Raw genomic sequence first — 12,403 nt, forward strand, 5'->3', positions numbered from 1 at the left:
TACACCACGGCTTGGGAGGTGCATATATGTTGTACTTCACATTAGGATTAGCAACTGGTACATTTGCAGCCCTCCTCTGAAAGAAAAAGATTAGCCACTGCTGCCATATTTTTATTCTCAGGCTTCTACAACGTTCTCATTAATTCATTCTGAGCTCCGTAGACAACACTTTTAATGCAATTCTCACATATTCTTCTTTATAAGATGTGCAAATCCCTCATCTCTTGGATCATTTGGCCATTTAATAGCATACTTCGTGTTTTGCAGCTAGAATAGACTAGAATAGAGCAGTAGGGTGAGCCAAGATGTGACACTGGGCCATGTTTTCAAAGCATTTCAGCCAAGAGCCCATCAAATGGCACAGCTACTTTACTCTAGATACATTTGCATTTTCCAATGCCACCCAGAATGAAACCATAACAGTACTGTGTTTCGTACACAATCAACATGCAGACGAATCACTCAGAAAGCTCCCAGGAACAATTTCTGGTTCCTTATGCATCTCTCTGGAATTACAAAAGTATAGAAAGGCAGAAAATAACTCAACCAAAAATTCACAGAGTAGGCAGCTTTGGGAATCACACTCAAGTTTCCCATTTGTAAAGTGAGAATAATAGGAACTTCCTTTTGGAGTTCTGAAGACAAATAAGAAAAAAGACTTGTAAATCTCTGCAAATGTAAAGTGCAGCAATAGTGTCAATAATAGCCCAGACTGTGATGTCAATCAAAAGCAAGCGCTCAAATTATAGGAGAAAATGTAGGGGGGCCTTAATGAAATTGACAAGCCCCACCTCCTGACTCCTCACAGTCTTAGGCTCCCCTCCTGATCCCCAGAAATTGCATCCTCTAATCTTTCTCTACAGGGTGTTGTACAATTAATATATACCATCCTGGGTTGATTACCAGCCAGGTTTATGAAAGCATATGCCCATCAGTCAGATAAGGGCTTGGGAATCTTATGCCTTCTTCAGTTCAAACCATAAACTGTACCAAGATCAAGAACTAGTTTTATAAATAAATGAATAAACCTCCTTCTGTTGCTTAATTGCACTAAAATAACAGAATTTAGGGCCAAACTACATGTTATAATGTATGCAAGTCCACCTTGGCCATATTGCAGCTGTGAGTTCCCAAGGAGAACTCCATTTAAAAGAGCCAGAGGGGACCAATAAAGATCAGGGCCGTGGCATGGGCAGAGGAGGAGCTCCTGCTTTCTTTCCATGCCAGAACAGCACCAGACGGGTATTTGCCCCATGAGGGAGGGGCTTCATGTGCCCTGAATCTTTGCATGCACATATTTTATGGAATTCTTACCATATAGCCGTACCTGTAAAATGGCTGTGAATCCCTTTGGCAGACTCACATGTATTGTAAAATGTAGTTTGGTCCTCAGTTTATGTTCTTGTGTCTTTTTTCTTTGTTTGTTTCTGTTACCATAGCAATAGCTGCAGTCCAGGGAAAGAAGTGAAAGAGATCAGTGCATAGAAGCAGGCTTCTGCGCACAGATCTGGAACACTTCGTGCAAAGCAAATGTACATTTCAATGCCTATTTGAATGAAAAAGCAGCCTGTCTGCGTTCCATTAATGTCAGTGAAGTCTGCATAAAGGTAAAGGTTCCCTTGCTCGAAAGCCAGTCGAATCCGACTCTAGGGTTGCGGTGCTCATCTCCGTTTCAAAGCCGAAGAGCCAGCGCTGTCCGAAGACGTTTCTGTGGTCATGTGGCCGGCATGACTAAACGCCAATGCACACGGAACGCTGTTACCTTCCCACCGAAGTGGTACTTATTTATCTACTTGCAATTTCTCGCTTTCGAACTGCTAGGTTGGCAGGAGCTGGAACTAGAGATGGGAGCTCACTCCATCATGCGGCACCCGGTTCTCGAACTGCTGAACTACTGACCTTCCACAGCCTGCAGTTCAGCGTCTTAACCACTTGAGCCACCGCAGCTCCAAAGACTGCATACAGATAGCAAATTCATGTCAACATGTGGATGTGGGCTTGCATTTCCATGCTCATCTGAATGTGCAACCCACCAAGTGTGGGGACAGATTACTTCTTCACTTTGATGCGTGCCTGATTTACAATTGCAGCTACTTGTCCAGCAAAAGCCTCACTCACACAAAAGCCTTCTCAACATGCAGACCAGAGTGAGAGCGGCTAATGAGAACAATTAAGGCGGTGATCACACACACTAAATAACCCACTTTCAATCCACTCTCCATGCACTTTTGAATTGAATTTTGCCAGTTCACACGGTAAAATCCAGTTGTAAAGTGCATTAAAAGTGGATTGAAACTGGATTATTTTGTGTGTGTGACAGCAGCCTGAATCTGTTTTATGTAACACCAAAAAACCCCCAACCCAGCCCACTGAAGCTTAGAAAAATAGAAATGCCATCAGCTATTAAGAAAATCAGCCCCGTGATAAACAGTGAGATAGATTAAGGTGAAGGATGTTTTGCAAATATCAACCATCTTCTGGTGTCAATACAGCAAGACAAGACTTGTGGGCAGTGCCCCTTATTCTGGCATGTGAGCATTTTTGTGGCACACCAGAGGCTACACCACAATTGGTGTAGTGGGTGAGAGTGGTGTAGCAACATTGATATCAATTGGTTTCCAGCAATGTTGCCTGTAATCACACAGTTTATCATGTCTTCACTAACAGGAACGCTTTGCTGTTGCACCTGTGTCAACACCGCTCAGAACCAGTCAGTCACCCTCGGTATGAGTACGAATTACCTTTCACATCTAGTTTGTCGAGAAGGCATAGGTCACATCTGGCACAGTTACAGAGGCAGGGCTCTAGGAATCCGAAACCTCTGCTCCATCTATCGAATTCACTCCCCTCTTCTTGCAAAAAAAATGTCCTATTTCACCAATAAAAGGCTGTCAACTTTAAGATTTAAAGATTTAAGCTTGAAGGGGCTATAATTATTTCCCTAGGGCTGTCGAGATTTCTGCAGCTCACACTTTTCATTGTTCCGACATACTTTTGTCATAATTCCACCCCCCCCCCCCCTTTGGAGCTGGAACAAGCTTTCTCTCCCACCCCCTTTCCCCCCCTAAAGTACTCTGTAACAAATGGAAAATTGGAGATCATGGAATAAATGTGAATTGCATTTTAATATCAATTATCAATAACAGGAACAAGCTAGCCAGATGATTAATACGGTGATTAAAGTGAGGTGTTTCACCAAAAAGCCAGTCTGCGGTTTGGAAAGATAAAATGGCCTAATTTGTTTTCCTAGCTAACCGGAATCACACTTAAGTCAGCATGTTGTTCTTATTTGTTCCTTTTGTTCCACAGGACAAGAATGCTCCAGAAACTTTACATCAATGAGCGGGGTGATCAAATCGCCCGGATTCCCTGAAAAATATCCCAATGGCCTTGAATGCACTTACATTATATTTGCACCAAAGATGTCCGAGATCATACTGGAATTTGAAAGCTTTGAACTGGAGCCAGATTCAAATCCTCCAGGGGGAATGTTCTGCCGTTATGACAGATTAGAAATATGGGATGGATTCGCTGAAGGTAAGGGGGGGGGAACGAGCTGCATAATTCCACAGTATACCACATAGAGCCAATTGTCATTGAGCATACATTTATATCATGTTACAAGGGCCCTGTCTTGATTTTAGCAAAGGCTGTTATAAGTAAGAGATAAAAGAATACTCTGTAATTGTTCAGTGTATTGTATGTGAAATATGTCTGAAGAGTTTGACAGTTGTGTCTGGCTCTGATTTTGTAATTCCCAGTCCTATTGCATTGCCCAGTGGTTGTTTTATGCTGTCTGGTTGCACTGCTTTATATCCTGAACAAAGTTTGAGTCCAGCGGCGCCTTTAAGACCAACAAAGTTTAATTCAAGGTATAAGCTTTTGTGCGCAAGCACAGTTATTCTGAAGAACTGTACTTGCACACAAAAGCTTATACCTTGAATGATCCTATCCAGTGAAGAGGAATTCAACACAGGGCTTGTGTTTCTGGGACCAGCCTTGTATTTCTGATAACCTCCAGTTCTACTCTAGGAGTAGCCCATGTACCAAATTCTGTCATGAGATACGTGTGCATCGATAAACATATTGGTTTCATCAAAGCTTCAACTGATCATTTTTAGTAAAATCTGCCTGATAGCAGGCTCTAAAGATTTATTTTGCCTCTATACTAATAGAGCGGGTAAGCAAAGATTGCAGCTGTGATGGGCAGGACCGGCTCACTCACTAGGCGAACTAGGCGATCGCCTAGAGCAGGATGACCCTTAGGGGCGCCAAACTGAACCCGGCCCCGTACTCTGGAAGTTTCTTGATTATTTGTGTTTTTCATTCTTCCTAAAATGCATTTATTTTTGAAAAATGGTGGGCGCACGGGGGGGGGGGGCAGAAGGGATCCTCGCCTAGGGTGCAAAATAAGCTGGGGCCGGCCCTGGTGATGGGCTTAGTGGAACACAACACTGTGATGGGTTTTTCTCGGGTTGAGCACCTCCCTCAGGGTGCACACAGTACAATCTACTGTTTGTGTTAGTTTGTTTGGGGGACTAAATAGTTTGTTGTGGTTCTTTGAACACATACATAAGGCTGCCTTCTGCTGAGTCAGGCCATTGGTCTATCAAGGTCAGTAGAATCATAGAATCGTAGAGTTGGAAGGGACCTCCAGGGTCATCTAGGCCAACCCCCTGCACAATGCAGGAAGTCCACAAATACCTCCTCCCCCACACCCCCAGGGACTGTTCCACGCCCAGAAGATGACAAAAAAACCCTCCACGGTCTCCAGCCAAACTGGCCTGGAGAAAAATTGCTTCCTGGCAGTAGCTTTCCGGGATCTCAGGGGGAGGTCTTTCGCTCTGTAAAGTGCCATCAAGTCGCAGCCGACTCATGGCGACCCCAGCAAGGGGCTTTTGAGGCAACTGAGAAACAGAGGTGGTTTCCCATTGCCCTGATTCTTCCTTGGTGGTCCCCCTTCCAACTACTGATCCTGCTTAGCTTCCACAATCTGATGAGATCAGGCTGTACCTTGCTGCCTTCCCTCCCACTTCACCTACTACCTGATTGTTTTGACTGGAAATACCGGGGTTTAAACCTGGGAACTTCTGCATACAAAACAGATGTGCTGCCACTGAGCCATGGCCCTGCCCCCTTCTGGTAAATAACAATAGAAGAGGCAAGAGAATGACTGAAGGATTATCCAGTATTCAACCTGTCTATTAGAACAGTCCTGGAACAGTTTCCTAACTATGCTTGAACATTTAATAATAGGCTTTTCTCCACAGCTCAGGGCTTCCCAGTGTTAATTCCTGTACAACTTTTGCTTTTCGCTGAAGTGTGGAGAAAAAAGACCAATCAGCCAAATTATTTGAAATATATTTTCAAAGGGATTAGTGTCAAGGTTTTTGCCCCCTAAAGTACTAATTTTCTGGGTTCAAGAAAATGACTGAATTGAAGCCATTATAAGAAAGTGCCATAATTGTTCCAGTGTAACTTTGGATTTAAAACATCTTTTGTTTAAACTATAGAAATTGGGGTTGTGACAGTTAAAACACGTATTCCTGTAACTACTTACTTGGCAGATTCTTCCGTGGGTTCTTTTGAAAGCGTGCTTGATTTAACATGTGTAAGGCATATGAAATATCATCTTGCAGCATTTGTCATTATTTAATATTTGTTACAGAAGACATAATAACAGACTGCTTTTCCTACTAAAACAGTGCTTGGGATGAAGACAGAAATAAGAATAATGTTAATTTTAAAGAACAGTAACGAGAATAATGATGACAGAACACACAGAGTAGACCTCATGGGGCCTGGTCTCTTTACAAAAGCAGCTGACTTTTGGCCCTGGAAAACATCAAAGATTAAGGGGGGGTGGTATACCTATAGATGTTCTAGTGTGTCTTTTCAAGGGGACCACGGCAACCCCAAATCGAGGACTGGTGCTTTCTGAACTAGGGTTGCCAGCTCTGGGTTGGGAAGGCGTAGGAAATCACACAGTGCTAAGTACGGTCTAGAGTTGAGTAGGATTGCCACTTATTCCCATGCATACAGATGGCCAGGTGGTGGCCTTTCAAAAAGGGTTGGACCTCTCTGCAATAGAAGAGAAGCCCAAGATATTCTTTCTCACCTCAGTTCTACCTTTTTATCCAGTAAGGCCCTTAAAGGCTAAGGGAGGGGAGCAAGACACCTGAGATGTGATTGATACAGACTGAGTTTTCTCTGGGCCCATCTGCTACAGTGCAGGTGGAGGGGGGAGGGGTTGGCTGCATCCCTGTTCCTATATATGGCACATTCCCAAGTGCTCAAACTAGGGCAATTCATATTGAATCCATGCCACAAATCTCTGCCCATGTCATGTAATAGGATGATCCTTTTCCTCCCAGTGCTAACTTTCTCAGTGCAGGGAGCAGGGTTTATTTTTGTCTGTTTTAGATGGGGGGGGGCAGAATTGTAACTTGTATTGGCAGAGAATGGTGTTTTGAGGCCAGTAAGAGCCACTGTGTGCATACAGGGATGCGTAGGAGTATGAGAGAAGCCATCAAGACAAGCCTCAAATGTGGCTCAGGGCCAGAACCTAAGATCTCACAACAACCCTAAATGGTTAAAAAGAATCAGGAAAATTTTCCAAGCAACTACCCACGAAGCTTTAACCGGCCTGGTCCGGTCAGTCCTAAGAGACTTCTTGAACCTGTGTGTACCACCATGAGCTTTAAGACTGACCCGGAATGCCTTCTGTGCTAAGTTCCAATCTGCGCGGACAGGCAGAGAGGCACACTTGATAGCCACCCTTCCATTCTGGAATTCTTTGTGTCAAGAGACCCTGCAGTGGTACAAAGCAAAGAGTGTATATGTTTTCTGAAAGTGGTTTAAGACCTTTTTATTTTTGGTGGCTAGGAATAAAAAGGGATAGAGCAGAACAATTAGTGCGCTGTTACCCACTCTTAGAACTTGTCTATATGTCCAATAAATAAATCATAAATCTTGGAAACAACCATGAAACAAGAGAGGAACCCCTTTGGGGGGAGAAAATTTAAGCAACACAGTAGGTTGTAGTAACCAGTAAAGCAAAAAGAGTTGTGAATATAGTTTTTCTGTGCAGAAGGGAGACACTTAAAAAAAATGCTTTTGCCAAAGGCAAAAGTTATGTGCAAGTGTAGCCTGACTGACTGCCAACCATTGATGACTTTCAAGGGGAAAAACAGGGCACGCCACACAGAGCTGGCGCAATGAATGACGCATATTCATCACACAATGTTTCTTTGAATCTTAACTATGGAATGCCTACTGGAGCCTCAAATGGCATTTAAAAGATGACTGCATATGATTTTAAGCACCATCTCGGTGATCAGTGTTACAGGGACTTCACTAATTTCTCTGTGCATTAAGTATTTTTTACTCCATATTTTCTGTATGTACTCACACATCATAAGGTTGCCAGCTGCATGATGGGGGGAGGGGACTGGGCCGGGTCTTGTACCTTTAACAGTAGCTTGATCCACAGAACCCAACAGGTAAAGCATGAAGATTAACATTGGTGGTGGAAAGGGTCATTATGTTGTAGCTGATTTATGGTGACCCTGTCGGTTTCTCAGTGCAGGAGATGTTCAGAGGTGGCTTCCATTGTCTATACCTGCGTAGCAACCCTGGACTTCCTTGGTGGTCCCCCATTAAAGTACTAACCAGGACCGACCCTGCTTAGCTTTTGAGATTTGATGAGAATGGGCTAGTCTGGGTGAGCTGGGTCAGGGCAAGATTAACAGTATCTTCTGCTACTATTTGCACAGAGAGCATCTGTTAAAGGGAAAAGGTCCGGTTCAGAGGTTAGGGAAACCAAGTGTGTGCTTTGAACATTTTAGTGGTAGAATTCACTAGGGTGGGGCTCTAGCTCATGGGTAGAGCTTCTGCTTTGCATGAACAAGATACAAGGTCCAACCCTGGGCATCTCCAGTTTAAAGTATCTAGCAGCAGGTGTCATAAAAGATCTGGACTTGTGACCCCTCCCCCCAGAACTATGCTGCCACTCAAAACAGACAATACTGGCCCTAGTAGACCATTGGTCTGACTCAGTATAAGACAGCTTCATGCTAGGGGTGCCAGTCCTCAGTTCAGAGTGAAGGATCCGCTGCTTTTTTGGTTTCCTGCCTGCCACTGGCCAGCTGGCTGGCAGGAGTAAATCCCCCCCAACAGCACATGGAGGCTAGCGATGTGCCTATGTCACCCATAAGTGACATAGGCACGTTGGTGACTTGGGGAGGGGTGATGCTCTGTTTTGGGGGGCAAAACTCTATGGTTTGAGCCCAATTTTATTACAGAGTTTTGCCCAAAAACCAGAGTGTTGCCTCCGACACTTACAGTGACGTTGGCACGTTTGGGGTGACACTTCCAGCTCCTGGAGTGTCTCCCCCATCCCCCCACTAGCATCTCGAAGGGACATGGCAATGCTACTTCATGCACACACATTATGAGGCATAGTTATTTTATCATATATCACAAAAGGTACTATTTCTTCAGAGGCACACCCCAGGTGCCACTTTTGATTCTACCCCTGTGAGGCTCAGAGATATTGTAGGCAGGAGCCAGGCAAGCTGCCTCATGCTTCCTGGCCAATAGGAGGGGTCAAAGGGAAGTCTGTTCAAGGCCTGTCCCTCTGCATTAAGCTTACACGGTGCGAGTGCCCACCCAGCCTACCTTTCAGTGGAGCTGAACTTACATATTCTGAGTTCTGTCTCCAACTGGCACTGACCAGGATTTTGTTTCACCTGTTCTACATTGTTCTTCAGGGGCTAGCTGATTAAATAGGCCTGATCCTGGGGGGGGGGAGTTGGCTAGGCCTTCACCAGGCAATTGGTGGTATTCATGTGGGTTAGGTGCTTGACGTTTAACTAGGTTAAGCTAGGCTAAGCATGCTGAGGGATCTGAGGCCTGGGGGGAGGGAATCATCCCAGCTACCCATTCATGGCTGACCAGACCCAGGGGACTGGGGAGGGATCTCCCTTAGTGCTGGCAGCATCATTTGAATTTTTATGTCGATGAGCTTGGGGGGATGGTGGTGATGGTCCACTTCTTGCAGCATAGGTTTATGAGTAAGCAAGGAAAAGTGTATCTAATAGGGTTTCCAACCTCCGTGTGGTGGCTGGAGATCTCCTGGGATTACAACTACTCTCCAGGCAACAGAAATCAGTTCACCTGGAGAAAATGGCAGCTTTGAAAGGTGGACTCTATGGCGTTATACCATATTGAAGTCCATCCCCTGCCCTCCTCAGGCTCCACCCCCAAAATTCTCCAGATATTTCCCAACCCAGAGCTGGCAACCCTCATGTCTGAAGCTAAGGTGGGACTGTCCAAATGCAGGCAACGCTGATGTCAGCGCCTTCTGGGAACTCTCACTAAAGCGTTGGGAAGATGTGGTTCAGGTGTTATTTAATAAACCCTAGTTTAGCCTAACTTTTGCATATTCGTTTTAGAGTGTGTGGGGGACAGGAAGAATATTCTACAGATGTGGATTTGTTCCATATCTCTCTGGAATATAAGGGGCGTTTTGCTGAGCCTGGATCCACTTGATGCAAGTCACATCATTGCACAGCAATGAAAAGGTTATTGAGTTAAATGTAAAAAACAACAACAACACAAACATTTGCCTTGGACGCACAGAAGCTTTACACAGTATCCCCGATCTTCCGCATTTCCCAGTAAAGGGGGAAATGTTGTTCAAACAAATTACAAAGATGATCTGACTCCAATGGCAACTAGAGAAAGAAATTTTATTTACAAAAATAGACCCACGTCTTACATGACATACTCATGTAGGTACATTTAACTTATTGTGAACAGATTAACTTCAAAAAGGTTAACTTGCTACAGCTCCAAGCCCAGGTAAGAGAGAGCAGAAGAGGGACCCTCTATAAGACAAAACAGAAGACAAGCAAGGGCCAAAGAGGCTCACCATCTAACCAATGAGACGGCAGGGTCAACTGCCAAGTGTACCTGAGTGAAAGAATTCTCGTAACCCTTTCCCTCCCAGTTCCTCTTGCATGCAGAGTTACAATAAATATCCAACGAATGTGGGGACATATAAACCCAGCCATGCTCAATGTGCCATCCCATTCAAATAAATGGGTTTGGCTGATCTGTGTCTTGCTGGGTAAAAGCATCAAGTGTCCCGCTGACTGTTTAACCTTTGGAACACCATGGGTGTAATCCAAACCCCTGTGTATACAAAAGCTTCTCTTTTTCTTCCAAGAAGGGCAGTATTCCTCATTCACGCAGGATCTCCTAGAGTAATTTATTGTCCCCGGAAGATACTGGGGAACCTTTGCACACACGAAACAGTATGCTCACATAAGCACTTCTATCCACTGATTTCAATGGGAGAAGTAAGCATGTATATAAATCTGCATTGAAATCAATGGAGCTTACCTCTGGCTGTATTACATTTGTTCATTGAAAGTACTTAGCTAATGGATTTTCAGTCAGAACGAATGATGCAAAACACAAACAGTATTTTGGGGGGGTGTTCCATGTAATTTATTCTTGCCATGATTTTAATCCCTGAGCCAGGAATTTTTTTGGGGGGAAAAACCGCTCTTAATCATCCGATTTTAGACTGAAGCTGTCAGAACAATTCCAAATATTGTGAGTGGCAAAATACAATACACTTTCTATCAGTGACTTCAAATCGGCTCCAGCCACTCTATAATTCCAATTTAAGCAGCCAAGAGTAAATTTGCTATGTTGAAATCCATTTGACCCTTAGCTCGCAAATTACAAGGCAAAGAAAGATTAATAGGAGCCTTCAAGAAAGACTGACACTTTCTAGCTAAGCAGGTAGTCATATAATCGGGTGAATTATTGGTCAAGATGTTTTCTGCACAGTGAACAATTTAGTGCGGGTGCCTTATTTCCATTATTAAGTAATTTATTGTCATTCTCGGGTCTGGAAGCCTGAAATTGGAAATAAAAAGAGAGAAGTCTAAGTATCCTCTGTATTTATATAGGAAAGACTAAAAACCTCTGTTTCATCCAGTTCAGGTCAAATCAATATTGCATTAGCTCAGTAGGCAAAGCCTTACAAGTTGTGTAAGAAATTTCGATACCTCTTTATAGCATATTCTCTACAAGGCTTTCGCCTGCTGGTTTGTTTTAATGCAGCTAGAAATGAGGATACCACTGCGTTATCTAGAGGCAATATTCCCAAGAATGGAAATTTAAAATTACAAAGTATATCTTTTAGAAAAATTATAAGGCAGTGGGTCATATTGAACTTAAGAATGTGCATCTGCTTAAAACACATTCCCTTCTGTTGGCTATCTCAAAGGAAGCTTCCTTGCAGGAAATGGGGGGGGGAGGGAAGGTGGCTCAGAATAAGTGCCACAGTATGGTACGGCCATGGCTTCTTTTCTCTGCCTCATTAAGGTCAATGGCTGCAGTGATCAAAGGACCTAGTGGAAAGGAGAAAAGGCACAGATGTTTGCCCATCGGACAGAAGTGGGTGGGGGAAACACAATGGTAAAGGCTGAATGGCAATTAGTCAGTTGCAAGCCTTGCACAAAATCCTACATAGCCGTTTTGCAAAGGGCAAAGGAAAGGGGAGCCACAAATCAGCAAGCCCCTCTGGCCCCTGTAAAAGCTGGGAGACCCTTTCAATGGTCTGGGGAGACCCTATGAAGCAGCCCAGTAAACGTCATGCCAAACATTACTAGGGAGTTTTCCCCTCCTTTTCTTTCCAAACTTCCCTGTTATGTATAGACATCACAGAACACATACTGAAGGTCACAGTCTAGCTTTCAGTGCCAAGGGGTTTACTGTCCATTTATCTTACAGGGAAATGTTCTGGTGGGCCACTGCCCTCGTGGGGGGCACTTGTGGCCAGCAGCAAGCAGAGCCAATCCCCAGCATCTCTGCCTGAAACTCGGGCGCCACTTGACCCCCTACCCCTCATCAGTCAGGGCTGTTTGTGTCAGCTCAATAATTGTCTCCTCCCACATTGCTTCCACTTTTGGAGATGGTGCAGTAGGTGAGTGACCCTGCAGTACTGGTTAGTGGGGTGGGTGGGTGGGTGGGAGGCCTCCATGGATGGAGCAGCTGGGAAAGAATCTCCACTTCGTATCCGTCTCAGCATGTGTGACTTGCAGGGAAGGGGAGGGCGGAAGCTGGGCTGCTAACTTTGTGTGTGCAGGGGTGCCCCCTGAACTAAAAAAATCCTGGCTACTCATATTGATCTGCTTCAGGGCCACCTTCCCTTCCCAGTCTTCTCCTGTGCTGAACCAACGAAGAGCCAGCCCCGGTAATTTCTGTATCAATGACCTGTCCATAGGATCCTAGGTCCCTTGCCAATGGGGCTTCAAACGTACGGAAACTGGGTTTAGTGGGATGCTAAATCAGCAAGTGTGACACTTAATCCCCACCCCCTAAA

General features: G+C 44.5%; 1 protein-coding gene across 1 annotated transcript in view; it reads left to right on the forward strand.

Annotated features, from left to right (window-relative positions):
• Positions 1-12,403, forward strand: part of NRP1 (neuropilin 1) — a 184,759-nt gene that overhangs the window by 83,424 nt on the left and 88,932 nt on the right. The window contains exons 4-5 of the mRNA XM_015428988.1: positions 3,310-3,537; positions 8,813-8,817. Of these exons, the coding sequence (XP_015284474.1) occupies positions 3,310-3,537; positions 8,813-8,817 (233 nt within the window). The remainder of the gene's footprint in view (positions 1-3,309; positions 3,538-8,812; positions 8,818-12,403) is intronic.

This window comes from Gekko japonicus, unplaced genomic scaffold, assembly GCF_001447785.1.
Source record: "Gekko japonicus isolate JY-2015 unplaced genomic scaffold, Gekko_japonicus_V1.1 scaffold1330, whole genome shotgun sequence".
Classification (NCBI taxonomy): domain Eukaryota; kingdom Metazoa; phylum Chordata; class Lepidosauria; order Squamata; family Gekkonidae; genus Gekko; species Gekko japonicus.